General features: G+C 42.6%; 1 protein-coding gene across 2 annotated transcripts in view; it reads right to left on the bottom strand.

Moving 5' to 3' along the window:
- Positions 1-926: 926 nt before the first annotated feature.
- Positions 927-25,025, bottom strand: part of si:dkey-260j18.2 (uncharacterized protein LOC325231 homolog) — a 35,134-nt gene continuing 11,035 nt past the window's right edge. Inside the window, exons 1-5 of one of the 2 annotated variants that reach the window (XM_066662452.1) lie at positions 12,375-12,952; positions 6,460-6,613; positions 5,922-6,000; positions 5,534-5,761; positions 927-4,542 (exon numbers count right to left, since the gene is read on the bottom strand). In XM_066662452.1, coding sequence (XP_066518549.1) covers positions 3,000-4,542; positions 5,534-5,761; positions 5,922-6,000; positions 6,460-6,613 — 2,004 coding nt within the window. In that variant the 5' untranslated portion in view covers positions 12,375-12,952 and the 3' untranslated portion in view covers positions 927-2,999. Of the gene's footprint in view, positions 4,543-5,533; positions 5,762-5,921; positions 6,001-6,459; positions 6,614-12,374; positions 12,953-25,025 lie in introns of those variants that run through there. The other variant, XM_066662453.1, reaches the window with a different exon arrangement.

A 25,025-nucleotide genomic window follows, 5' to 3' on the forward strand; every position in this document is an offset into this window, starting at 1 on the left:
AACACTTATTCAACCAATAGTTTCCACAGTGTATGTTTTATATTTGTATCAAGCTGTTTCATCCGGTATCCAAATATTTTTTTTTTAAGTGTTTTGCGTAATGTAGAATTGTAATTTAAAATTCAAACATTCTTTCTTTTCACATTTTATGGTAAATGTTGCATAGTATCAAAAATGATAATTATCATTTGTAAAGAAAAACTATACTACATTCACATCTGATAACATCAAAACTGTACTATTAGATACAAGAACAGAAGAAATCGATGCACATGATATTGCAGCACTTTTCCTTGATAAAACTCCTAACAAAAGAATTCCTCCCGCTTGACATTTTCAAAGAACTTATTTGGTTATTTTTTTTGTTGAATAAAATGATAATTTACATTTATAATAATATGCAAGTTACCATTAAATGAAACAGAAGGAGAATGTTTGAGTTTCAATGTGGTTACACACACAAACACTTTAATTTGTACAATTAATTGATGGACAACGGTAGAATAACCTATTCTAGAATATCTATAGCACAAAGAAAAAACATTTGCCTTTCAGGAAAGGAGGAAGTTTAAGAGGAATCAGGTTAGAAATGCATGAGTGAATAGTAGCAATCTACCAGAACACTGTGATCTAGTTAATAATCTCAGACACTGGAGCAGAGGAAGTGTGTTCACTGGTTTTACCTAGCTCGTTGGCAGAAGTGGAAAACACAGTACAGGGTCATTTAGGAATTATTTTTGGAATGTTTGTGGTTGACATTGCCAATAATTGCTAAATATTCAAGCACATATAATTAATGCTAAACCCTACAGCATCACCTTGTGGAAAATGTTTAGCCTGCTACACACGCCGGAGTGAGTTACAAGCCATGAGCCCCCAAAAGGTCCTTTTAGTACATAATCACAACAGAAAACTGGAGTCAAAGTGATGTTTTATTGTGATGCAAAGCAGCATTTTACCAGTTCAAACAGCCCATCTAATGATATCAGCAGTGCATTTTTGACCCAGATCATACCTAACATCTGAGGATGTAAATGGGTCTTCCAAGAATTCTCATTCTCTTCTGAAAAAATATGTACATTTTATGATCTTACACAGAAGAATGTCAAAAATACAAAAGTCAGTCATTTGGTTCAAACCTCTATTGCATGTTTCACTTGGAGCTAAATATGTAAGAGCAGTGAACCCCTGAAGATGGATATGCTTAGGTTATGCTATGACGTAATTCAATTCAGAATATTGTCTTGACTATCTGTCGTTCTTATGATATGAATTCTGAATTAAGAAAGTGAACATTTTCCCATGTTTTTGCACAACCTGCTAACGACACTAAAGCTGACCCTGAATATGCTGGTGAGGGCTGAGTAGATTGTGGCCTTTGGTGTTCTAACAATGCAACAGCAATACATGGGGTAATTAACAGAATGTAGATGATATCACCCATATTCACAAAGTGCATTGACTCAAAGTTGCAATGTAAAGGCCTTTTCACACCGAGTCAGATTTTTATGCACGAAAAAAAGAGTCCAAAACCGATGGACTGCGAAGCTGCATCAGATTTTGGAAAAATGTGATGTGTTAAAAATCAGAGCACATCTGACATGGTTACAGATCAAACAAATGAACAGGAAGATGACGACTCAATAGCTTGTCTTGTTCGTAACACAACACAAATGCTCATAACCAACAAACTGAGAACTAATACAGAGATTAAAAGAAAATATAATCACTTTTAATGAGAGGAGCAACATGCAGAAGCAGAGCCTCGAACTCCCTCAGTGACCTTAGGAAACACTGCTAAACTCCCTATGTTCTTCTGGCGACTTGGGGGATTCCGTGTGTCTTTAGCTGCAGTGTTTACAGTAAAAATTACAAATGTATCATTTTTCCTACTCAAATCCATTTATTCTTTCTCTTTCAGTGTCTTCAAAGATTGCAGAGCGCTGAGACAGAAAACGCATTGGACTTTGTGTGAAGGTTCCACTATGTTAAAAATCTGTTACATGTGAAAAACAATTGTACTCTGTGTGAAAAGGCCATAAGGGTCGTAGTGCTGGCATTGGTTGGGTAAAGTCTTTGAACATATGAGACACTAACGTTCACTATGAGATTTTGTATATGTTTCTGGTTATTCTTTTAAATTGTGAAGAGGAGGGGAGGGAAAAAAAATAATAATAAAAAATAAAAACCCACTAAGCCACTGGGGCTGCTCCTTGTGTGCTGGATTTAACGACATTTATGGCTCAGAAACACTACTGTAAACAAATCATATTTGACATTACAATAAGTTTCAAATAAATGGATACCAAATACTGTCGACATTGATGAAAACACAATCATCATTTTTTAAATTGCAAAAGAAAAAATTCGGATCTCTACAAAAATGTTGTAGATGATACCCAACTGACACAGCTGCCAATCAAAATTAAGCCTTTGCAATATTTGTTTTACTAAGGGGTTGACTTCTTAGCTCCTGTTTGCTGTTCTAAACAGATCCTCCCCCAAAACCTTATCTGAAGAAATACTAATCCCCTGTTCAGTAAGGTTAAATTAAAAAAAAAATTCATGTACATTTTTTAGGTGCTGTTTCAGCAAAAATACACAACAATCAATTAAGTTGACCTTCATTATGCCACCAGTCTCCTTTAAACCAAGACTATGGGATTAAGACATCCATGCCCATTTTAGTGCGGTTTTTTACAAACTCATTCTGGTTGTTTTGCAGGCCACCAGTTACAGTGCATTTTAAGTAAGGCCTTAACACTTTTGTTAAATTAGAAATTAAATGCTTTTGGACCATGCTAGTATGTCTGCATCAGTAACTTAAAATCCAAACAAAGGCCTAGCATTTAATTCAAGATCAATAATTAATAAAATAATAATATAAAGTTTTAAGTCCAAAATAACATATAAAGTGGTGTTCACCAAAACAACCAGAATTAAACGAGATGTAAAAGTTCCAACAGGTCTAAGTGTCAGATCCCAAATGTATTCCTTAATCATGCATCCTGATTTGATTTTCTGGTCCGCCTGTTTCTTTCTCTGTCGCCCATCTTTCGATTCAGTCTCTTTTCCTTCCCCTGCTTCTCCAGGGCTGACCTAAGACGAGCCAAGATGTGTTTTTTGGGGAACTTTAAAGTGGTACATCCAAACTGGCTCACTCCTCCAGTATCTCCTGGCAGTTTCTCACGTCTCTGAACCCAACTGCGCCAACCAGGCTTCCAGCAGTACACACTGTCATAAAACCTTGAGCCATTCTCACCGCCCAAGACGTATATCCGACGCTTCCATCTTGCAACTCCTCCAGCAGCGATGCGTCTTGGCAGGCCTGGAAATACAACAGGGCTGGGGGCCCTGTCGCCACCGCCACCGCTTCCTGCTCGCTCTGTTGTGGCCAGGATCTCCAGTTCTGCACCAGTTCCACGTCCCTCTCGGAAAAAGAGCACGCGCCCTGTTGCATCAAGGGGTTCCAACTGAGTGTAATTGCCATCCAGAAATTTAGCTGCATCACGCATGTAGCCACCCACAGCACAGACACCTCCCCGCACTGCTACACCTCCAGCCAGGCAAGTGGCACCAGAGTCCAGGCTCACACGGCTCCATGTCCTAGTGACGGTGTGGTAGATTAACACGCCAGCATGTACTACAGCTCTGTTCTGTTCCAGTGTGGCACCTCCAAGCAAGTAGAGACGCCCCCGCAAAGCAGCGCAAGCAAAGCACCGCAGTGGCAATGGCAAACGGGGTCCTGGGGCCCAAGTCAATGTGGAGAGGTCAAAAATTTCACACGAGTCAAGAAGTGCCGAACGGTTGCAGCCACCTAAAGCGTAAAGGGAATCTCCCGAGCCTAGCAGCCCAAACATTGCACGTGGTTGCTGCATCGAAGGGCGTGAAATCCAGCGGTCCAGTACTACGTCATATTCGTGCACAGATGACGATACCTGTCCTGTTCGCAGGATGCCGCCTGCCACAAACAGTCGGCCTCCCACAGCTGTGCAACCGGGGCACAACAAAGAGCCCAGCGCTGACAGTTTCTCCCACTTACCTGTGCGTGGGTCAAAGCAATCTACTGTATAGTCACTCTCTCGCAAAGCCTCATCCTCTCTAGGCTTAAGGTCCACACAAACTATCTTCTTCTCAAACATGCCCTCCCTGGGTCTCAGTGGCCCGCCCATGCCCTCAGTGCTGGCCCTTGGCCCAAGCTCTTTGTTGAGTCGACGGCTCTCTTCGGGAGCCAGCAGACCCGGGCGTAAATGCCGGAGAAGTGTAGGCATGTGGGCGTAGCGTTCAGACGGCTGATGCTCTGCCCAGCGTCGCGCTGCGTTGTAAACCTCTGTCTCCGATTCTACTCCCAGCCGGTCTGACTCCAACAAGCTGCCCAAAGTGCCTGGGTCCAGTAGGAGAAAATCCCGTTGCCGGGACACCCGAGGAAAATGCTGAGCCACTAGCCTCAGAGAGGCCCTAAGGAGGAGCTGGTCGTGATGTGATCGGGCCAGAGAGTACATACCTAAGCAATTCTCCACGGATAAATGTTCAAAGAGGAACCTATAAAACAAACAAATTGTCACTCATTTTGTACATAGCATAAAATCATGCTGTTATATGAAACAGGGGTACCCAACTCTAGTCCTAGACTACTGTTCAGAGTTTAAATCCAACCCTAATCCAATACACTTGATCCAGCTAATCATGGCACATGTCCCAAATGGCACCCTAAGCTAACCTACTTGGAACTCTGGCTCTTCAGCTGCAATTCTATGGGTGGTTTTCCAGACAGGGAAGTCCTGTCTAGGCCTAGTACTGGACTAACCTCCTTTCAATGGAAAATCACATACTCCTTAAAGCTACAAAATTGCTTGGACATTGCTCTGCATTTCTTCTCATTGTTAACTTCCATTGTAACTTTTTTCTAGCTTCTTAATACTAATCCGTAACTGAGAGAACATTCCAATTTTCTCCATATTAAAACATACTCTTATTTCTGGTGTTTGTTTTGCTTCATTTAACCTCATCTTTGTGCTCTCACAAAATCATAGGCCCAGCACTGGAGATACTTTTTTGTATCTCCAGTTCAAAACAGTTCATTTTAATCCCTTGATTTCTGAACATATTCAAACCATAAAAAAAGACTGGGTGGTCTTATTTAATCGATCCCCAAATTAATGTAAAAATGCACCGAAAAAGTGGTGTTTCCATAATATGTCAATTTTAAGGCTTGATTAATGACAGCTTTTTATTTCATTTATTTATTATTTCCATTTCCCTGATACCAATAACATATATTAGTACACTGTCATATCTATTAAATGCCAGGAGTTAAGTCTGCCAAAAACGTGCTCCTAAGATGTAGAAGGTGCTCATGAAAACCCATTTACCTCCAAAGAGGATAATCAGAGGACTGAATGAGAATAGGTGAGCTAAGTGAGACAAGGCTAATAATTTTGGGGGCATTTAAAAATAAGAGCATGTGAGAGAGTAGAGTAGGCCTGCTTTAAAATAAAATATTGCATAGCATTTATTCACACATCTGCATTACCTGGAGCAAAGATCCTGCAAGGGCATCACTTGAAGGCGATTGGCTGCCACAAATAAATCTTCTGCTGTTTCAAGACTGAGCCCTGCTTCCCCTGTGTAGATAAAATGGATTACTGTGTCCATAACTGAAGGTGTCACTTCCTCCAATCGGATCTCTGTGAGACGAGACTCTACAAGTGGGCTGGTAAACATGGCCCGGAAATATGGACTGACAGCGGCCAAAAGCACTCTGCAAAATATAAAAGAGCAATTGAGTGATATTTGTGTGTTACAATAAGCACTTAAGGTAATTAATAAGAAAACAATTAACATTTTTATACAGAACGTGCACATGAAATGCTCAGAAAACTTCACACCGAAAACACAGAGGACCGAACTATAGCATGTACCTGTGGCACATGAACCTCTTTCCTTCCACTATAAGAGTGACATCACATAACTGCTGGGCATCAAGTAGTTGCTTTAACCCTGAGTGAGATGCAAGAGACAGAAAGAAAACAGTAGGATACAACAATTTCTTTTATGACAAGATATTTGATTTGAAAGTATGTTATAAATAACAATTATAATTTCCTCTTATTGTATATAGTGTGCACCTTTAAAAGGAATGAAAAAGGGATTTTATATTACCTTATGTTTGTAGCACTTGTATATGAGAAAAATATTCATTACAAAATACAGTGTAACTTAATGTAGTAAGAAGCTGGTCAGTCAATACATATATCAAACACACACAGACACACACACACACATATATATATAAAAATTTTCATTTCTTTATAATTGAACCTACTTTGTTTTGTGAAACAATGATACATACTGCAAAGACATTAGACATAGTTTCTTGGATATTTAAGATTTAAAAAAAAACAAAAAAAAAAAACACCCATGCCTTCAGTAAAATTTCAAGTGTCTTATAGAGCCCACCCTGAGTAATGTATACGCCAAGGGGTGTGGTAGTGTCATCTGGAAAATCCTCTGCCTCAGAGTCGCTGTCAGACAGGGGTTCCCCACCTCCACTGTCAGCGTCGTGCCATGGCTGCGGTCTCCAAGTGACTGTCCCACGCTTTATTGAATTCATCTGAGAGAGAGAATCATGGAAACTTGTATTAGGCTACATCATGCTATGACAACATTCACCACTCCTGGCCTCCACAACCCTAAATTATATAGGTATGGTTTATGCAACATTTTGATGTAAATTTATTAGAGGAAATATCAACTTCATATGATAGATGAACAGTACTATTTTCTCCAGGACCAAATGCTCTGTATTGAATTTAGAAAAATACAGCTTAATATCTGAACTGAAACATGTTTAAAGTTACCAAAAACAAAAAAATAAGCAAAGACAGAAGAGAAATGTAAACGGTGATAGTATGTCACCTAGTTTTTCAGGAAGAAATGAGAGTGGTACCTGTGAGTGGGGGTGGATTTTAGCCCTGTTAAGCAGAGTCTAACATTAGTTATTTCATATCTCCACAATATGTCAGTGTTTACATTTCACTCTTCTTTTAGCCAACATTTAATCAATGCAGGCCAAGTTTTTAACCAGCTATTCAGACTAAATGTGTTGGCCCTTGCCTCTGCTCTTTACCAGGACAGACAGAGGCAGCCTTTCCTCCTCATCCCCATGTACTGCTCCAAGCTGAAGGAGGTGAGCAGCACTGTGTTCAAGCACTTGTTAGTTGTCATAATTGCAGGGGCACTTTTCCACACCCTGCTGCTAAATAAAATCAGACCTTCATGCTTGCTACTGTATGTTGGCTTTGCTGGTCTGGTGCTGGTTTAGCTGGTCACCAGCAGGATGCCAGTGCTGGTTCTCAACTGGTAACATTAATATTAATATTAATAATAATAATAATAAATTTGAATTGCATTTATTGTCACATACAAAGTTATACAGTTGCAGTGAAATTACATTTCTGTCTGTCCACTCACCCAAACAGGGGTTAGGTGTGCGCAACAGACGCGACGGCAGCAGGTGCCCCGCGCCATCTTACAGTTTGAAGAAACAGCTGGATTATAACAGGGAAGTGGTGGTAAAAAAAAGAGAAGGTCATAGACTATGCCTTAAAGAAGCACAGTGTGTGATCTTGAAAAAAATTAAAAACAACACCTTTAGCACACAAAGCAATACACATAGTTTCAGTGACGTAGACAAAAGCAATAGGAGGCGTGTTCAGTTCATGAAAATGTCCAAGAATGTAGTAGCAGTCACGTGTCCTTGATCCCGCAGCTCAGACAGGGGAGGTGCAGCAGATCTCCATGACGACCGTTCCTTCTGGAGGAGTTGAAATTATCAGCAGCCAAGACCGCTGATAGCAGGGGCAGCCAAAACAGATAAAGTTCAGCTTGTTAGAATCAGAGACCTGAGCTGAATTTTGAGCTAGTAGTCCCTCTGATTCAAAATTCCATTTTTGTTCTGGTCTTCCAAACGTTCAATCTTGGAGTTCAAAGCCGTTAGTTGCTCCTTGATGGAATTAAAGCTTCTGCTCACAGTCCCAGTCTGTGCGCCAATGGCCTTGCCCATCCCAACAATCATGTTGGTCAGTTTCCTTGGGTTGTTTACAAATGACTCATTCATTCATTCATTATCTGTAACAGATAATGAATGAGTTCAATTCAAGAGCAATTATATTCAGATGCATAATTGCCAAGCAAAATATTCATTCATTCATTATCTGTAACCGCTTATCCAATTCAGGGTCACGGTGGGTCCAGAGCCTACCTGGAATCATTGGGCGCAAGGCAGGATTACACCCTGGAGAGGGCGCCAGTCCTTCACAGGGCAACACAGACACACACACATTCACACCTACAGACACATTTGCGTCGCCAATCCACCTACTAACGTGTGTTTTTGGACTGTGGGAGGAAACCGGAGCACCCGGTGGAAACCCACGCGGACACGGGGAGAACACACCAACTCCTCACAGACAGTCACCCGGAGCGGGAATCGAACCTACAACTCTCCCATCCATCCATGGCATATCCAGCCGGCGTCGTTCCATCAGGGCAGGTGGGCTCCCCCGTGCCCAAGCTTCTCCTTGAGAAGATGGTGTCAATAGCGTTGAGAGACCAGCTGATCAATTTCATTTCTAATTTAAATTTGAAGAGTGGCGTTAGAGATAATAATAATTATATTACTATATATAATAATATTTTATATATATATATATATATATATGTTACTGTTGTTTTATATTAAAGTTCTATTTAATTATAAGTCACGTTTATTTTAAGTTATTATTGCTTAATATTAAATAATTTTACCATTACTATCACATTTAAACTGTAAAATATGATCTTGGGTATTTTTCTTAGAAAGGGTATCAGTCTTTCATAAAATGCTACATTTATTTTAAGCACTGGCATGTCCTGGTGTGGTGGGCCTCAGAGTCCCTGGTATACCTTTATATCATCTCTCTCATTATATATATATATATATATATATATATATATATATATATATATATATATATATATATATATATATATATATATATACACACACACACACACACACACACACACACAAGCCTGAAATTATTCATAACCCTGGCAAATTTTGACTTAAATTTACTTTTATTTAACCAGCAATTTTATTTTTGACCGGAAACGACACAGGCATCTCCCAGGAGATAATACGATGATGTACAAGAGGCATCATTGTGGAAAAAAATATTTCTCAGCTTTTATTCACATTTGAACAAAAATGGCATGTCCAAAATTATTCAGCCTTTGCAAACTGTTACAGTCTATGGGAAAATCCAAAGTTCTATACCATTCCAAATGGTCCAAGCTGTTTTAAAGCATCCTAATTAGCCTGATTCATTGGGAACAGCTGTTTTAATCAACTCAACAGGTGAAAAACAGCAGCTCTCAGCAGTTGGTTTGTGGACAGTCATGGCTAAGACAAAATAGCTCACTAAGGACCTGCGGCTGTGCATTGTGGCCGCTCACAAGTCAGGAAAGGTCTATAAGGCCATATCAAAATGTTTTCAAGTTCCAGTGGCTACAGTGCAAAGTATTATTAAAAAATACAAGAAGTTCCGCACTGTGGAAAATCTCAGAAAATGTGGTCGGAAGCCAAAAGTGACACCTGTGCTGGCCAGGAGGATTGTGAGAGAGGTGAAGAAAAATCCAAGGATCACCACCAAGGCCATCCTGGTGAATCTGGGCTTTGCTGGTGGCAACATCTCAAGGCAGACAGTCCACACTGCTGGGTTTCATGGACGCAGACCAAGGAGGACGCCACATCTCCAGAAAAGGCACAAAAGCCCGCTTGACCTTTGCAAATGCTCATCTGGACAAAGAAGACGACTTCTGGTCTTCTGTTTTATGGTAAGATGAAACAAAAATTGAATTGTTTGGCCACAATGATGTGTCCTTCATTTGGCGCAAAAAAGGAGAAGCCTTCCACCCTAAGAACACCATCCCCACTGTCAAACATGGTGGTGGGAACCTAATGTTTTGGTCGTGTTTTTCAGCCAATGGACCAGGGAACTTGATCGCAGTAAATGGCACCATGAAAAAAGAGCAATACATCAAGATTCTCAACAACAACATCAGGCAGTCTGCAGAGAAACTTGGCCTTGGGAACCAGTGGACATTTCAGCACGACAACGACCCAAAACACACAGCAAAAGTGGTGAAGAAATGGTTAGCAGACAAAAACATTAATGTTTTGCAGTGGCCCAGGCTTGAATCCAATTGAGAATCTGTGGAGGGAGCTAAAGATCAGGGTGATGGCAAGGAGACCCTCCAACCTCAAAGAGTTGGAGCTCATTGCTAAAGATCAATGGGCAATTACAGGAAGCGTTTGATTGCTGTAATAGCCAATAAGGGCTTTTCTATTAATTATTGAGAAGGGTATGAATAATTTTGGACATGCCTTTTTTGTTCAAATGTGAATAAAAACTGAGAAATATTTTTTGTCCACAATGATGCCTCTTGTACATCATCGTATTATCTCCTGGGAGATGCCTGTGTTGTTTCCGGTCAAAAATAAAATTGCTGGTTGAATGAAAGTAAAACAAAAAATTATATATATATATATATATATATATATATATATATATGTGCACACACATACAGAATTTGTGTTCTGTAAATGTGGCAGCTAAATCTCAACTTTGCTCTGTGGGGGTCCGGACCATTGAAGAACGAGGTGAAATTGGGCTAACCAAGTATGAGGAACAGCAGATAGACTACAGTCTGTCCTTGCACAACCCCTAGCAAAAATTATGGAAATCACCACTCTTTGAGGATGTTCCTTCAATAGTTTAGGTTTCTAGAAAAATAAATAAATAAAATCAGAGACTCTCTTTTTCAAAACTCAAAAATTGCTCACAAGTTGGAGAGTTGTTGCACAAAGCAGATTGACATTGACATGAGAGACGTCAGTTGAAACAAAGGAGAGGATTATAAAATCATCAAGGAATTTTGCAAAAGATGTTGGTTGTTCCCAGTCAGCATCTAAATATGTGTCTAAAATCTGAGCAGAGTACAAACAAAATGGGGAGGCTGTAAAAGGGAAGCATACTGGCAGACTGTGACATTAAAGCATCAAGGATGTTAGACAATGACATTAAAGAACAAGAACAAGACAAGAGAGAGGACACTGGAGTTAACATCTGTGTCTGTGAACAAACTGTAAGATATCGCCTAAAAGAAATGGGATTAATATGAAGAAAAGCCAAATGAAAGCCATGACCTAAAGTGGGCAAAAGAAAAACATGGACTGTGGATGACGAGATGGAAGTGATCCTCAGTGATCAATCACAAATCTGCTTTAGGCAAAGTAATGATGCTGGAACTTTTGTTTGGTGCTGGTCCAATGAAATTTATGAAGATGACCACCTGAAGAACATGAACACAGTCATTGATCATATGGGCCTGCATGTCAGGTAAAGGCACGGGGAGATGGCAGTCATTACATCTTCGATAAATGCCAAAATCTACCTTGAAATTTTGGACACTTTTCTTATTCCATCAGTTGAAAGGATGTTTGGTGATGATGACTTCCTTTTTCAAGATGATGATGCATCTTGTTATAGGTTAAAAGAAGTGTGGACTTTCCTTCAAGAAAGACATATAATGTAAATGGCATGGCCTGTGAATAGTCCAGATGTCAGTGCAGCTGAAAATCTCTTGTGGAAATTGAAGAAAAGGGTCAATGACAAGGTTCCAACCTGCAAAAGCTGATCTGGCATTAGCAATAAGAGATGGAGCCAGACTAATACGGAATACAGTTTGTCATTAATTAAGTCCATGCGTCAGAGAATTCATGCGGATATAAAAGCCAGATGTGGCGAAACAAAAGTACTAACAATGCAATGTTTTTCTCATGATTCCATAATATTTTCCTCAGAAATGAGTGAATATATATATATATATATATATATATATATATATATATATATATATATATATATATATATATATATATATATACACACACACACGTTTACTTGATCTTAAAAAAAAATTGACTTACTACAAAAAGTATTTGTCTTTTAATGTTTCTTATTGACAGATTTTTAAATATAGTTTTGTGGCATATCTGTTATTTAGTCTTTTTTCTACAAAACTAAAAAATTTAAAGAACATTCTCCAAGAATGGTGCTTCCATCATTTTTTGCCAGGGGTTGTAGAATTCCAAAGTGCACCTTTACGGTCAATGAAACTGATAAATTGAGAATGAGGGTAGAATATTAACGTGAGCCTTGTTTAGGGTTTTGCAAAATATAAAAAAACAACAAATTATTTCAGATAATGGAGGGTGCCACCTTAGAGTTACTTGTTCACAAAAGGGTGTTGGAGGTGGCGTGACTTACCGTTGCTGGGTCCGTGTATGACTAAGAGAGAGATGTGGTCCGGAGCCTCTGCGGTGGTCTCTCACGCTCTTGTTTTGTTTAGTAATAACGAGGAGGTGAAGAAGTTAAACGGGTTCGGGCCACAGTATCAAAAAACCGAGTTCACACACCTCGCTTTCTTTCGCGAGCCTTCCTCCACAGAGCGTCCACATCATCATCATCATCCTCCCCCTCCTCATCATCATAATCAGCAACACACTCTTAAACGGAGTCCAGGGCGACGGCAACACACAGACAGACAAACGAACAGATGAACCCATAGGCTTCTCTTCATCTCAGTTCTCAGTCTCGGCCTCGGTATTTCTCTCTATTTCACTCTGGCTGAATAAGTGACCCTCACACTCTCCGGTCTCAGCGGCTCGTGCAAGTGTCCAATTCAGACCATGCGGTGTCGGCCGTGTCCTCTTCCCCCTGCTGGACTCCGTGTTACGGCTGTTATTCGCTGCGAACGCTGAAGATTAACATTAGCGCCATGTTTCCGAGGCTCCATGCCGGAACAACACACCACACTCCGCCCCTTCCCTCCGCGCACAGGAAGCGACGCTGTTAGGCACTGCGACTAAACACAAGCCGATGACCATAATATATGTCTTTGCTGGTGACGTCTGCTAAATGATGGAGCATTAAAAATATAGACACCCTCCTAGAGATATTACTGCTTTTACTTGTGAGATAAGGCTGTTGACATTTGTATGTTTAAATTAAATTAATTTACCCCGAATTATTTAAACATATATTAGGATTATGTCTCTTGTTTCGCAGACGTTACGCATTTTCTTTACATTTGTATTTTTTTATTGTTATAACAATATTTACAATATACGAGTTTGTGACACAACATATATAAATGCACATATTGGGCTATAACACATAAAGATCAGAACAAAACAACTAAACAAATAATAATAATAATAATTGATAATTATTTAAACTAATAAAAAATTTGATTAGTTTGAGAGATTAAAATACACATATACAGATACATATACAAATTAACTGGAAGGAGCGATATTTGTGCTGTGTTCACAGGAATGAGAATTGTGAAATTAGTGTATGATATTAATATGATATTACTATGACATAAATAGTGTATTAATTATTAATACAACGTAAATGGAATTTAGTGAATATGGTTTTAACATTTACACGTGTGAAGGGAATTTTTAAATTCATGCGTCTTTAAAGGCTAAGTACCAGCTATATGAAAGTGTCAAACAAATAAATACAGTGGAATTTGAGTTCCTAACTTGTGTTTATTAATAGTCAGAAAACAAGTTATTTCTTACTAATTCAAGGAATAAGGTTTAAAAGACTGTTGCCCCCCCCCCACAACGGTGTTCGGAAACTCTAATAGGGGTCTTGCATGTGATGTAGATGGTGGACAACAATTCTAGAAGTTGCACTTAATTTAATGCAAAATGACGAAAAGGTGTGTTGTTTTTGGGTGCAATAATTCAATGTAAAGTGGGACATCTGTGCACAAATGGCCTAAAGATCCCAAAATATCCAGAAAATGGACTAAATTTGTCAACTTTAAACGGGCACTTTGGAAAGGACCATCCGCTCACTCCGTTATCTGTAGCTCATTTCACTGGTGCTTTTCAAACAATATGGACATGTGGGAGACCAACGAAAGGTGCTCAAGAGCCTCTGTATACATTGAGGTAAAAAGGGTAAGTACACTTACTTCGCCTGTTTTAGTTGGTGTTAGTTAACGTTAGCTTGACTTGCTAAACTTGGTGGCTTAGATTATACTCGGCTACGTAGTTGCATTACGGAGGTTTATAGTGTCGGATGAATTCGAGTTTGACTTCGATCACATTTACAAGACTAACGGTACATCTACATTTGAGTTTAGCTTATTGCGAGGCTATTGTCATGAATAATGTTGGTTATTTAGCTGTCGCTAGATACTGTCATAACACTCAGTCATAATGGTGTTTTACCGCGGCGTTGTTCAGCTGTTGTCCACCAGTGACGTCACGGTTGCGTTCAAGAATTTCCGTAGAGGTCGGGTTTTTCCGTCGTTTTAATACAATTGTCAGTTTTAAAGCAAATTAAGCATGCTATTTTCATTTTAATTCATACTTATATATGTCAGTAACTTAAATAATGTGAAATATTCATGGAGGTCCATTAAGTGATGCTTAGCCTTTAACCTATGTGATTGCTCATTGAATCACTAGTGTTTAATAGTGATTACTGACAATTAGCAGAAGTCTTTGTTTTATATGAAGATGAGCTGTTTTATGGATTGTATGTTGCATTATTCTGTTGTCTCAAAGTGTTTCACTAACTGAGTCTTTTGTAGAAAAGGAATGTGATGAAAGGATATGGGAGTGAAGCTTGAAAGAGTTACACTTCTGCATACAGGAGATCAAGGACTTTTTTCCCATTCTAACGAGCTGTAACTAGCTGTAACTCCTTATATGATGATGAAGTGCTATATGTGTGTGTAAGGTATAAAATAGTTTTTCCTTTTGTTAGAGCAGAGCAGAGTAGAGGGTTTTAGTATGCATGCTTTTAGTATGGATTCAAAAAAGGGTCAAAAAGATTTTGAGTTTGTAAAACAATACTCACAAATGTAACAAATTTGTAACTGTGTTTGAGCAACTACTAACATGTAAAACTAAAATCCACAAATGTATTGGAATGCACAAATTTAAAACAACAACAATAAGTTAAATTTACAAATTTGTAAAAAAAAAACAGATTTGCATTTGTAAATCAAGTGTCGTGAATGTGTGAATCAGTACCTTCTCAAACGGCTTAAATTGTGCAAGAGCAAACCTTTTTAAGGTTCCAAATGTGACAGTGGGAGTTTTTGAATGAGGTGGAAAAAATCCACACATTCGCCTTCTCTGCTTGTGCGAATCTCTTTTTGCAGTTGCGGATTTAAGACCCTGTTTTGACGGCCAATTGATGGACCAATAGGAAAGCTTTAGCTGGACCAATCAGATTACAAGTTTTTTTTTCTTTTTACCTTATTGAAGAACATGAATATACAAAAAAGTACAATTTACATAAGAAAAGGTGCAATTAAGAAATAGTACTGCAAGTAAAGAAAAAAAAGAAGGGTGCAAACAGAGAACAAAAGAAATGGAAAACATGAGGGGGGAGAGAAAAAAACTAAAAAAATACAGAATACAGAATATTGTCAAACGTGTGCCAGATAACCTTATTGGAATGTTTGGAGTTCTTGAATGAACAGTTTCCAATCATTAATTGTGGTAAATGGGGGACGATGGATGAATAAGCTAAAGCACCGGCAATCAAACAAACAAGAGCTTTAGGAATGGCATTAATAATAGATTTAAATGTTTTAAAGTTTGTTTTCATATTATATCAATGACATAGAGCATCATATGACAATAGGCCGCCATTACTATCTAATAAATTTAACACTGACCAAATGCCCTTCTCCATCCAGTCCTCATTAAACAATGATTTATTTTTTATTGTGATATAACGATTTTTCTAGATAGGTGAGTTATATGGAGTGAAGTTATGATTGTACAAAAGTTTCCAATGTAACAATACTTGCTGGTGAAACTGAATGTTTGATTGGAAGATGTTGAACAGAATGCAACTAGTGCAGCACTTAAAGGTGAAAGAGAAAATCCTAATGAATCGATTGCTCACCCTTGGTGTCCCGAATATGTACATTAAATATTTTAACTTGTATTTTGGCATCTGAATTTGGTCTATCGAATTTGAGCAACTTCAAAATATATTGTTTGAATTTTTTTTAAGCTTGATTTTTATCTGAATTCATTAACCTTGAATAATAACAATGAAAATGTGTTCTTGAAAATTCATGAGTTCAATTCAAGAGCAATTATATTCAGATGCATAATTGCCAAGCAAAATATTCATTCATTCATTATCTGTAACTGCTTATCCAATTCAGGGTCGCGGTGGGTCCAGAGCTTACCTGGAATCATTGGGCGCAAGGCGGGAATACACCCGCCTTGTGCGGAGGGGGCCCCTGTCCTTCACAGGGCAACACACACACATTCACTCACACCTACGCACACTTTTGAGTCGCCTATCCACCTACCAACGTGTGTTTTTGGACTGTGGGAGGAAACCAGAGCACCCGGAGGAAACCCACGCGGACACGGGGAGATCACACCAACTCCTCACAGACAGTCACCCGGAGCGGGAATCGAACCCACAACCTCCAGGTCCCTGGAGCTATGTGACTGCGACACTACCTGCTGCGCCACTGTGCCACCTCAGATGCATAATTTCAGTGCAAAAAAAATCAGTGCTATAAATTCAAAGGTGGTAATATTTCAAAGTCTGATGAGACAGATTTTATTCCATACAGAAACACAAAACTGGACGTTTATTCCTATTATTTATATATATGAAACGTTGTAAATGACCCCGTCAAGCTCCTCTGGGCGATAACGCTGCATTTGAAGCTCTGAGCTCTTGATTACGTTTCTCCGCTGTCCACAAGGTCAGCAGGATGCCTCTGAACTCGGCCATATTTCCCCAGTAGGAGCTCTAGCCGAGATGTTACTGTGCTGTCCCCTTTTGTCCCGTCACAGTAATACCGGAAGTATGTCACAGCGGCTACTGTGCCGAAATACGCTGCAGCACAGCGGCTCCTGTGCCGGTACACACAGCAGAACAGCGACTACTGTGCCGGTACACCAGCAGCATATCGGGTCCTGTGCCGGTACACACTGCATATATAGCATCTTATGTTCATTCATTTATTGTCTGTAACCGCTTGTCCAGTTCAAGTTCGTTGTGGGTCGGAGTCTATGAAACTAAAAAGAATCGCACAAATAATAATAATAATCTCAAACATAAGTTTGCAATAACTTGCAAACAAAATATCCAGTTTTGACGTTTGTGCTCCATGACTTTTGCGCGTGAGCTCTGAGTTCTGCTCGTGCTCTCTGAGTTCTGTGCGCGAGCTGCACGAGTTTTGTGTACGAGCTGCACGAGCTCTGTGGGCGAGCACTCCGAATGATGTGCGTCTGATCCCTGAGTTTTGCGAGCATTTTTTGCACAAACCTCTCGCGTGGGCGGGTTTTCTCAGGGGTGCCTTCTAATGAGTTTATGAGTGACAACCCAGTTGCATTGACGGTGTTAACGACTCAAATGCAGCAACCGTTATTTGGCTTTAGCACTCCGCATGTGCCGAATATCACGCATATGAACGTTGCTGAATAGCTCTCATAGAATTTCCCCTTCCTAATACTGAAACGTAGCTCTTTTTTGCTTATATTGCATACTATTAGAACATTTTACATTTTGTCACTTCACCTGTCCTTGTTTATTAATATTAATAATACTTATTATAATTATTGCTGATTGTTGATAATGATTAATTATTCTTTTAATTAATCATTCACATATCCTCACAAAATGCGAAAATGGACTTTGCAGAAGTGTTAAATACAAATTCATTAAATTTGCATTCATAAAAGGAATAGGAACATCTCTCACACTCCTTATTGTTATGTTTTTCTTTTCTCCGACCTAATGTAATACAAAATGCACATATGAAATTTGTTAAAAACAGAGTAACTCTGATCAACAAAATAAAATTTGAGCATTTAAATCATAATAGGCATTGTGGAATAGGTTCAATACGTTAGTACACAGGATTCTGAACAGGAGCTCAAGCACTCATATAAAATATTTTACAAATAAACAGAAATACAGTGGAACCTCTACTAACGAACGTCTATACTAACGAACTTTCCAAGATACGAACCGGGCATTTGAATATTTTTTGCCTCCACCAGTGAACCATGACTCTAAAAACAAACCCGAGCCTCCGCCGAGCCGGCGGCTGGAAATGGCCACTGACCCCAATAGGCGAGTCTCCCAGCGCGCCCAGACTTGAGAGAGCTTTTAAGATTAGCAAATTGTAGCTTTAGCAATTTAGCATTAGTGTAAATAGCAGACATCGATATTCGTGCTAAGTTAAGCCGTATCTACGCTTCGTCTCCCCACATTCACCCGCCTACTCTCCGTTATTCCACCCACCCCCACCTCCCGTCATACAGCCAGTGCCTGTGTTACTCCTCCAGCCAGCTGTCACGTCTTCGAGGTAGCGATAGTTAACCACTTAAAACTTTTTTATTTCTTTTTTATTACTGTTACCACTGTATTTCTTTTTTATTTTTAGTAATGCTACATGTATTTTTTTTTTACTAATTTGAGAGTTTTGTAAACATATATCAGTGCAAAAAGGGTGACTTTCGGGGTGGGCTGGAACACATTAATTGCTTTTCCATTATTTTAAATGGGGAATATTGACTCGAGAAACGAACCTTTCTACTTACGAACCGGGTCACGGAACGGATCAAGTTCGTAGGTAGAGGTTCCACTGTAAATGCAATGCACAAAACTGAGAGAGCTCGCGCACAGAACTCTAAGCGCACAAAACTTTGCAAGTTATAAGTTTTATGTTTGAGACTATTTTTTTTGTGTGCGATTCTTTTGGCACAAATCTGATTCCATAGGAGTCTACCCGGAATCAATGGGCGCAAGGCAGGAGCACACCCTGGAGGGCCAGTCCTTTCCAGGGCGAATGTCAATATTATACAAGTAATTTTATTTTTTTTATGTAATATAAATTGGAGTTGGTTATGGCGACCTTTACAGCGACATTTATAATAGACAGATATTGACACTACCATGCAGCTGACTTTCTGCACGGTATCCTCTGGTTTTCTTGGTCTGCTCACTTTTTATCTCAGGATTATTAACTAACAATATATATTTAGCTCAGGTGGGAAAACCAAACTAGAGCAGTATGGATTTCTCTGTTTAAACATATCATTTAAACCTAAAATTAAGCTTGTACAGTTGTAGAAGAGCTGAATATTCCTCATGGATAATGTTAAAGTTATCTGGCTGTATGGGTAATGCTGTTTTGTTAAATACCCACAGGGCTTGGAGTTATGTAAAATTAGTGCTGTTATATTTTGGCTGTTAAAAGGTAATACTGACTTTTTATTATTATTGTGTGTTGAGCAGTAAAACATCAGAAAATCTAAGAAATAGGTAGGTATACAAATAGGTATTTTCCTTAAAATTACACCTTCAAAAACACTGTGGCGATGCTTGTCAGGAACGAGGGACGGACTGACTGAGGGCGGACGCATTCGCTAAAGCACAGATACTTTTAATGACAAAGAATAACAAAACAAAGAGACTGTAAACAAAAGACAAGAAACGGGGATCCAGGCAGGATAAACGGGACACGGGGAGTAGAACAGGATTAACGGGAGAGACAGACGAAAGAACGAAACGACAAAGGAAATACAGCGACAACGTGAAAACTAACAACGGAGAGACTAACGAACACGACAGACTTGACTGGATACACGGAACAATAGAACAATGACCAACAAACAGGAAGTGTAGGAAGGGGACTTAAATACAAGACACTGACGAGACGCACCTGAGACAGATAACGAGAAGGACGGGTTAACAGATGACAGACGAGGAGGCGGGACAAAGGCGGAGACTAGAACATAAACAAAACATAGCCATGTGCTAAAAGCACATGGCCGGGGACAACAGACATGACAGGACGAAGGCGTGACAATGCTACTACAGGCTCTGTACTAATTATTGATTGCAGCAACACCTGGTAGGGACCTGCCCATTGAAGGATGAAAGGGGTCAAAAAAGTATCCAAAGCATCACATGGACTACAGTCTGTAACTGTAGAACAAAGGGCTGCTGTATGGTCAGTGAAGTTGAGAGAATGGACAGAAATATTGTGGTCATAATATTATCATATGACTGTGTATTCTAAAATGTAATTGAAACAGCTCTGGCTGACACTGTGTATCAACATTAATCTACTGGGGCAGATCAATGTGACATCAATTTACAAAAACAAAATCTCAAACATAAAAAATTATTATAAATATATTCAGTACCACAATTTTCTTTAAAATATATTTGGGACCAACACAGCATGTTCTAATAAAAAAATATCTATAACCAGAATTCCAGCACTCACAATTTTCCCATCTGGAATAAAGTAAGATAATTTACTCTTTCAGAATATTAATCCTTAACAAATTTCAAAGTCTCCTGCCCTTCACTGCATCAAAGGATATTTCCGTATAACAGATAACCATCTAAAGGTTTTGGCACAGAGTATTAATGTAGATTAATAGGACCCCCCTGAATTTATTTATTTATTTATTGGTCTAGGCTTGCTGTTTTTGCTGTAATCAATATTTTGAAATATACCTGCCAAACACATTTTCACTGATGTGTAGGCAGTTTCAATAAGTAAAAAAGAGAAGACAAAACATTGGAATTAAAATAGAAAAATGTTAGTTAGTACATTTTATTAAAAAAATGCACTTTTCAAACTACAGGACTATAAAGTGTTGATAATAGGATATTTTGGATCATGGATGATTTTCGTGGTAATTGGTCACACCATATACAATAAAAATTAGAAACACTTTAATACAAAAACACATCCAATATTTAATTAAGGTAAAACACGCTGTTCTGCTTGTGTAACGCCACAGTAGCCGCTGTTCTGTAGTGTGTACTGGCGCAGGAGCCGCTGTTCTGCTGTGTGTAACGCCACAGGAGCCGCTGTTCTGCTGTGTGTACCGGCACAGGAGCCGCTGTTCTGCAGTGTGTACCGGCACAGGAGCCGCTGTTCTGCTGTGTGTACCGGCACAGGAGCCGCTGTTCTGCTGTGTGTAACGCCACAGGAGCCGCTGTTCTGCTGTGTGTAACGCCACAGGAGCCGCTGTTCTGCTGTGTGTAACGCCACAGGAGCGGCTGTTCTGCTGTGTGTACCGGCACAGGAGCCGCTGTTCTGCTGTGTGTACCGGCACAGGAGCCGCTGTTCTGCAGTGTGTAACGCCACAGGAGCGGCTGTTCTGCTGTGTGTACCGGCACAGGAGCCGCTGTTCTGCTGTGTGTACCGGCACAGGAGCCGCTGTTCTGCTGTGTGTAACGCCACAGGAGCCGCTGTTCTGCAGTGTGTACCGGCACAGGAGCCGCTGTTCTGCAGTGTGTACCGGCACAGGAGCCGCTGTTCTGCTGTGTGTACCGGCACAGGAGCCGCTGTTCTGCTGTGTGTACCGGCACAGGAGCCGCTGTTCTGCTGTGTGTACCGGCACAGGAGCCGCTGTTCTGCTGTGTGTACCGGCACAGGAGCCGCTGTTCTGCAGTGTGTACCGGCACAGGAGCCGCTGTTCTGCAGTGTGTACCGGCACAGGAGCCGCTGTTCTGCTGTGTGTACCGGCACAGGAGCCGCTGTTCTGCAGTGTGTACCGGCACAGGAGCCGCTGTTCTGTTGTGTGTACCGGCACAGGAGCCGCTGTTCTGCTGTGTGTACCGGCACAGGAGCCGCTGTTCTGCAGTGTGTACCGGCACAGGAGCCGCTGTTCTGCAGTGTGTACCGGCACAGGAGCCGCTGTTCTGCAGTGTGTACCGGCACAGGAGCCGCTGTTCTGCAGTGTGTACCGGCACAGGAGCCGCTGTTCTGCTGTGTGTACCGGCACAGGAGCCGCTGTTCTGCTGTGTGTACCGGCACAGGAGCCGCTGTTCTGCTGTGTGTAACGCCACAGGAGCCGCTGTTCTGCTGTGTGTAACGCCACAGGAGCCGCTGTTCTGCTGTGTGTACCGGCACAGGAGCCGCTGTTCTGCAGTGTGTAACGCCACAGGAGCGGCTGTTCTGCTGTGTGTACCGGCACAGGAGCCGCTGTTCTGCTGTGTGTAACGCCACAGGAGCCGCTGTTCTGCAGTGTGTACCGGCACAGGAGCCGCTGTTCTGCTGTGTGTACCGGCACAGGAGCCGCTGTTCTGCTGTGTGTAACGCCACAGGAGCCGCTGTTCTGCTGTGTGTAACGCCACAGGAGCCGCTGTTCTGCTGTGTGTAACGCCACAGGAGCCGCTGTTCTGCTGTGTGTAACGCCACAGGAGCCGCTGTTCTGCTGTGTGTAACGCCACAGGAGCCGCTGTTCTGCTGTGTGTAACGCCACAGGAGCCGCTGTTCTGCTGTGTGTAACGCCACAGGAGCCGCTGTTCTGCAGTGTGTAACAGCACAGGAGCCGCTGTTCTGCAGTGTGTACCGGCACAGGAGCCGCTGTTCTGCAGTGTGTACCGGCACAGGAGCCGCTGTTCTGCTGTGTGTACCGACACAGGAGCCGCTGTTCTGCTGTGTGTAACGCCACAGGAGCCGCTGTTCTGCTGTGTGTACCAGCACAGGAGCCGCTGTTCTGCAGTGTGTACCGGCACAGGAGCCGCTGTTCTGTTGTGTGTACCGGCACAGGAGCCGCTGTTCTGCTGTGTGTACCGGCACAGGAGCCGCTGTTCTGCTGTGTGTACCGGCACAGGAGCCGCTGTTCTGCTGTGTGTAACGCCACAGGAGCCGCTGTTCTGCTGTGTGTACCGGCACAGGAGCCGCTGTTCTGCAGTGTGTAACGCCACAGGAGCGGCTGTTCTGCTGTGTGTACCGGCACAGGAGCCGCTGTTCTGCTGTGTGTACCGGCACAGGAGCCGCTGTTCTGCAGTGTGTAACGCCACAGGAGCCGCTGTTCTGCTGTGTGTACCGGCACAGGAGCCGCTGTTCTGCAGTGTGTACCGGCACAGGAGCTGCTGTTCTGCTGTGTGTAACGCTACAGGAGCCGCTGTTCTGCTGTGTGTACCAGCACAGGAGCCGCTGTTCTGCAGTGTGTACCGGCACAGGAGCCGCTGTTCTGCAGTGTGTACCGGCACAGGAGCCGCTGTTCTGCTGTGTGTACCGGCACAGGAGCCGCTGTTCTGCTGTGTGTACCGGCACAGGAGCCGCTGTTCTGCAGTGTGTAACGCCACAGGAGCGGCTGTTCTGCTGTGTGTACCGGCACAGGAGCCGCTGTTCTGCTGTGTGTAACGCCACAGGAGCCGCTGTTCTGCAGTGTGTAACGCCACAGGAGCGGCTGTTCTGCTGTGTGTACCGGCATAGGAGCCGCTGTTCTGCTGTGTGTAACGCCACAGGAGCCGCTGTTCTGCTGTGTGTAACGCCACAGGAGCCGCTGTTCTGCTGTGTGTACCGGCACAGGAGCCGCTGTTCTGCTGTGTGTACCGGCACAGGAGCCGCTGTTCTGCAGTGTGTACCGGCACAGGAGCCGCTGTTCTGCAGTGTGTACCGGCACAGGAGCCGCTGTTCTGCTGTGTGTACCGGCACAGGAGCCGCTGTTCTGCAGTGTGTACCGGCACAGGAGCCGCTGTTCTGCAGTGTGTACCGGCACAGGAGCCGCTGTTCTGCTGTGTGTAACGCCACAGGAGCCGCTGTTCTGCTGTGTGTACCGGCACAGGAGCCGCTGTTCTGCAGTGTGTAACGCCACAGGAGCCGCTGTTCTGCTGTGTGTACCGGCACAGGAGCCGCTGTTCTGCTGTGTGTACCGGCACAGGAGCCGCTGTTCTGCAGTGTGTACCGGCACAGGAGCCGCTGTTCTGCTGTGTGTACCGGCACAGGAGCCGCTGTTCTGCTGTGTGTACCGGCACAGGAGCCGCTGTTCTGCAGTGTGTACCGGCACAGGAGCCGCTGTTCTGCTGTGTGTACCGGCACAGGAGCCGCTGTTCTGCAGTGTGTACCGGCACAGGAGCCGCTGTTCTGCTGTGTGTAACGCCACAGGAGCCGCTGTTCTGCTGTGTGTACCGGCACAGGAGCCGCTGTTCTGCTGTGTGTACCGGCACAGGAGCCGCTGTTCTGCTGTGTGTAACGCCACAGGAGCCGCTGTTCTGCTGTGTGTACCGGCACAGGAGCCGCTGTTCTGCTGTGTGTACCGGCACAGGAGCCGCTGTTCTGCTGTGTGTACCGGCACAGGAGCCGCTGTTCTGCAGTGTGTACCGGCACAGGAGCCGCTGTTCTGCTGTGTGTACCGGCACAGGAGCCGCTGTTCTGCAGTGTGTACCGGCACAGGAGCCGCTGTTCTGCTGTGTGTACCGGCACAGGAGCCGCTGTTCTGCAGTGTGTACCGGCACAGGAGCCGCTGTTCTGCTGTGTGTACCGGCACAGGAGCCGCTGTTCTGCAGTGTGTACCGGCACAGGAGCCGCTGTTCTGCTGTGTGTACCGGCACAGGAGCCGCTGTTCTGCTGTGTGTAACGCCACAGGAGCCGCTGTTCTGCTGTGTGTACCGGCACAGGAGCCGCTGTTCTGCAGTGTGTAACGCCACAGGAGCGGCTGTTCTGCTGTGTGTACCGGCACAGGAGCCGCTGTTCTGCTGTGTGTACCGGCACAGGAGCCGCTGTTCTGCAGTGTGTAACGCCACAGGAGCCGCTGTTCTGCAGTGTGTACCGGCACAGGAGCCGCTGTTCTGCTGTGTGTACCGGCACAGGAGCCGCTGTTCTGCTGTGTGTACCGGCACAGGAGCCGCTGTTCTGCTGTGTGTAACGCCACAGGAGCCGCTGTTCTGCTGTGTGTAACGCCACAGGAGCCGCTGTTCTGCAGTGTGTAACAGCACAGGAGCCGCTGTTCTGCAGTGTGTACCGGCACAGGAGCCGCTGTTCTGCAGTGTGTACCGGCACAGGAGCCGCTGTTCTGCTGTGTGTACCGGCACAGGAGCCGCTGTTCTGCTGTGTGTACCGGCACAGGAGCCGCTGTTCTG

The sequence above is a fragment of the Hoplias malabaricus genome, chromosome 1 (genome assembly GCF_029633855.1).
Source record: "Hoplias malabaricus isolate fHopMal1 chromosome 1, fHopMal1.hap1, whole genome shotgun sequence".
In the NCBI taxonomy this organism is placed as follows: Eukaryota; Metazoa; Chordata; class Actinopteri; order Characiformes; family Erythrinidae; genus Hoplias; species Hoplias malabaricus.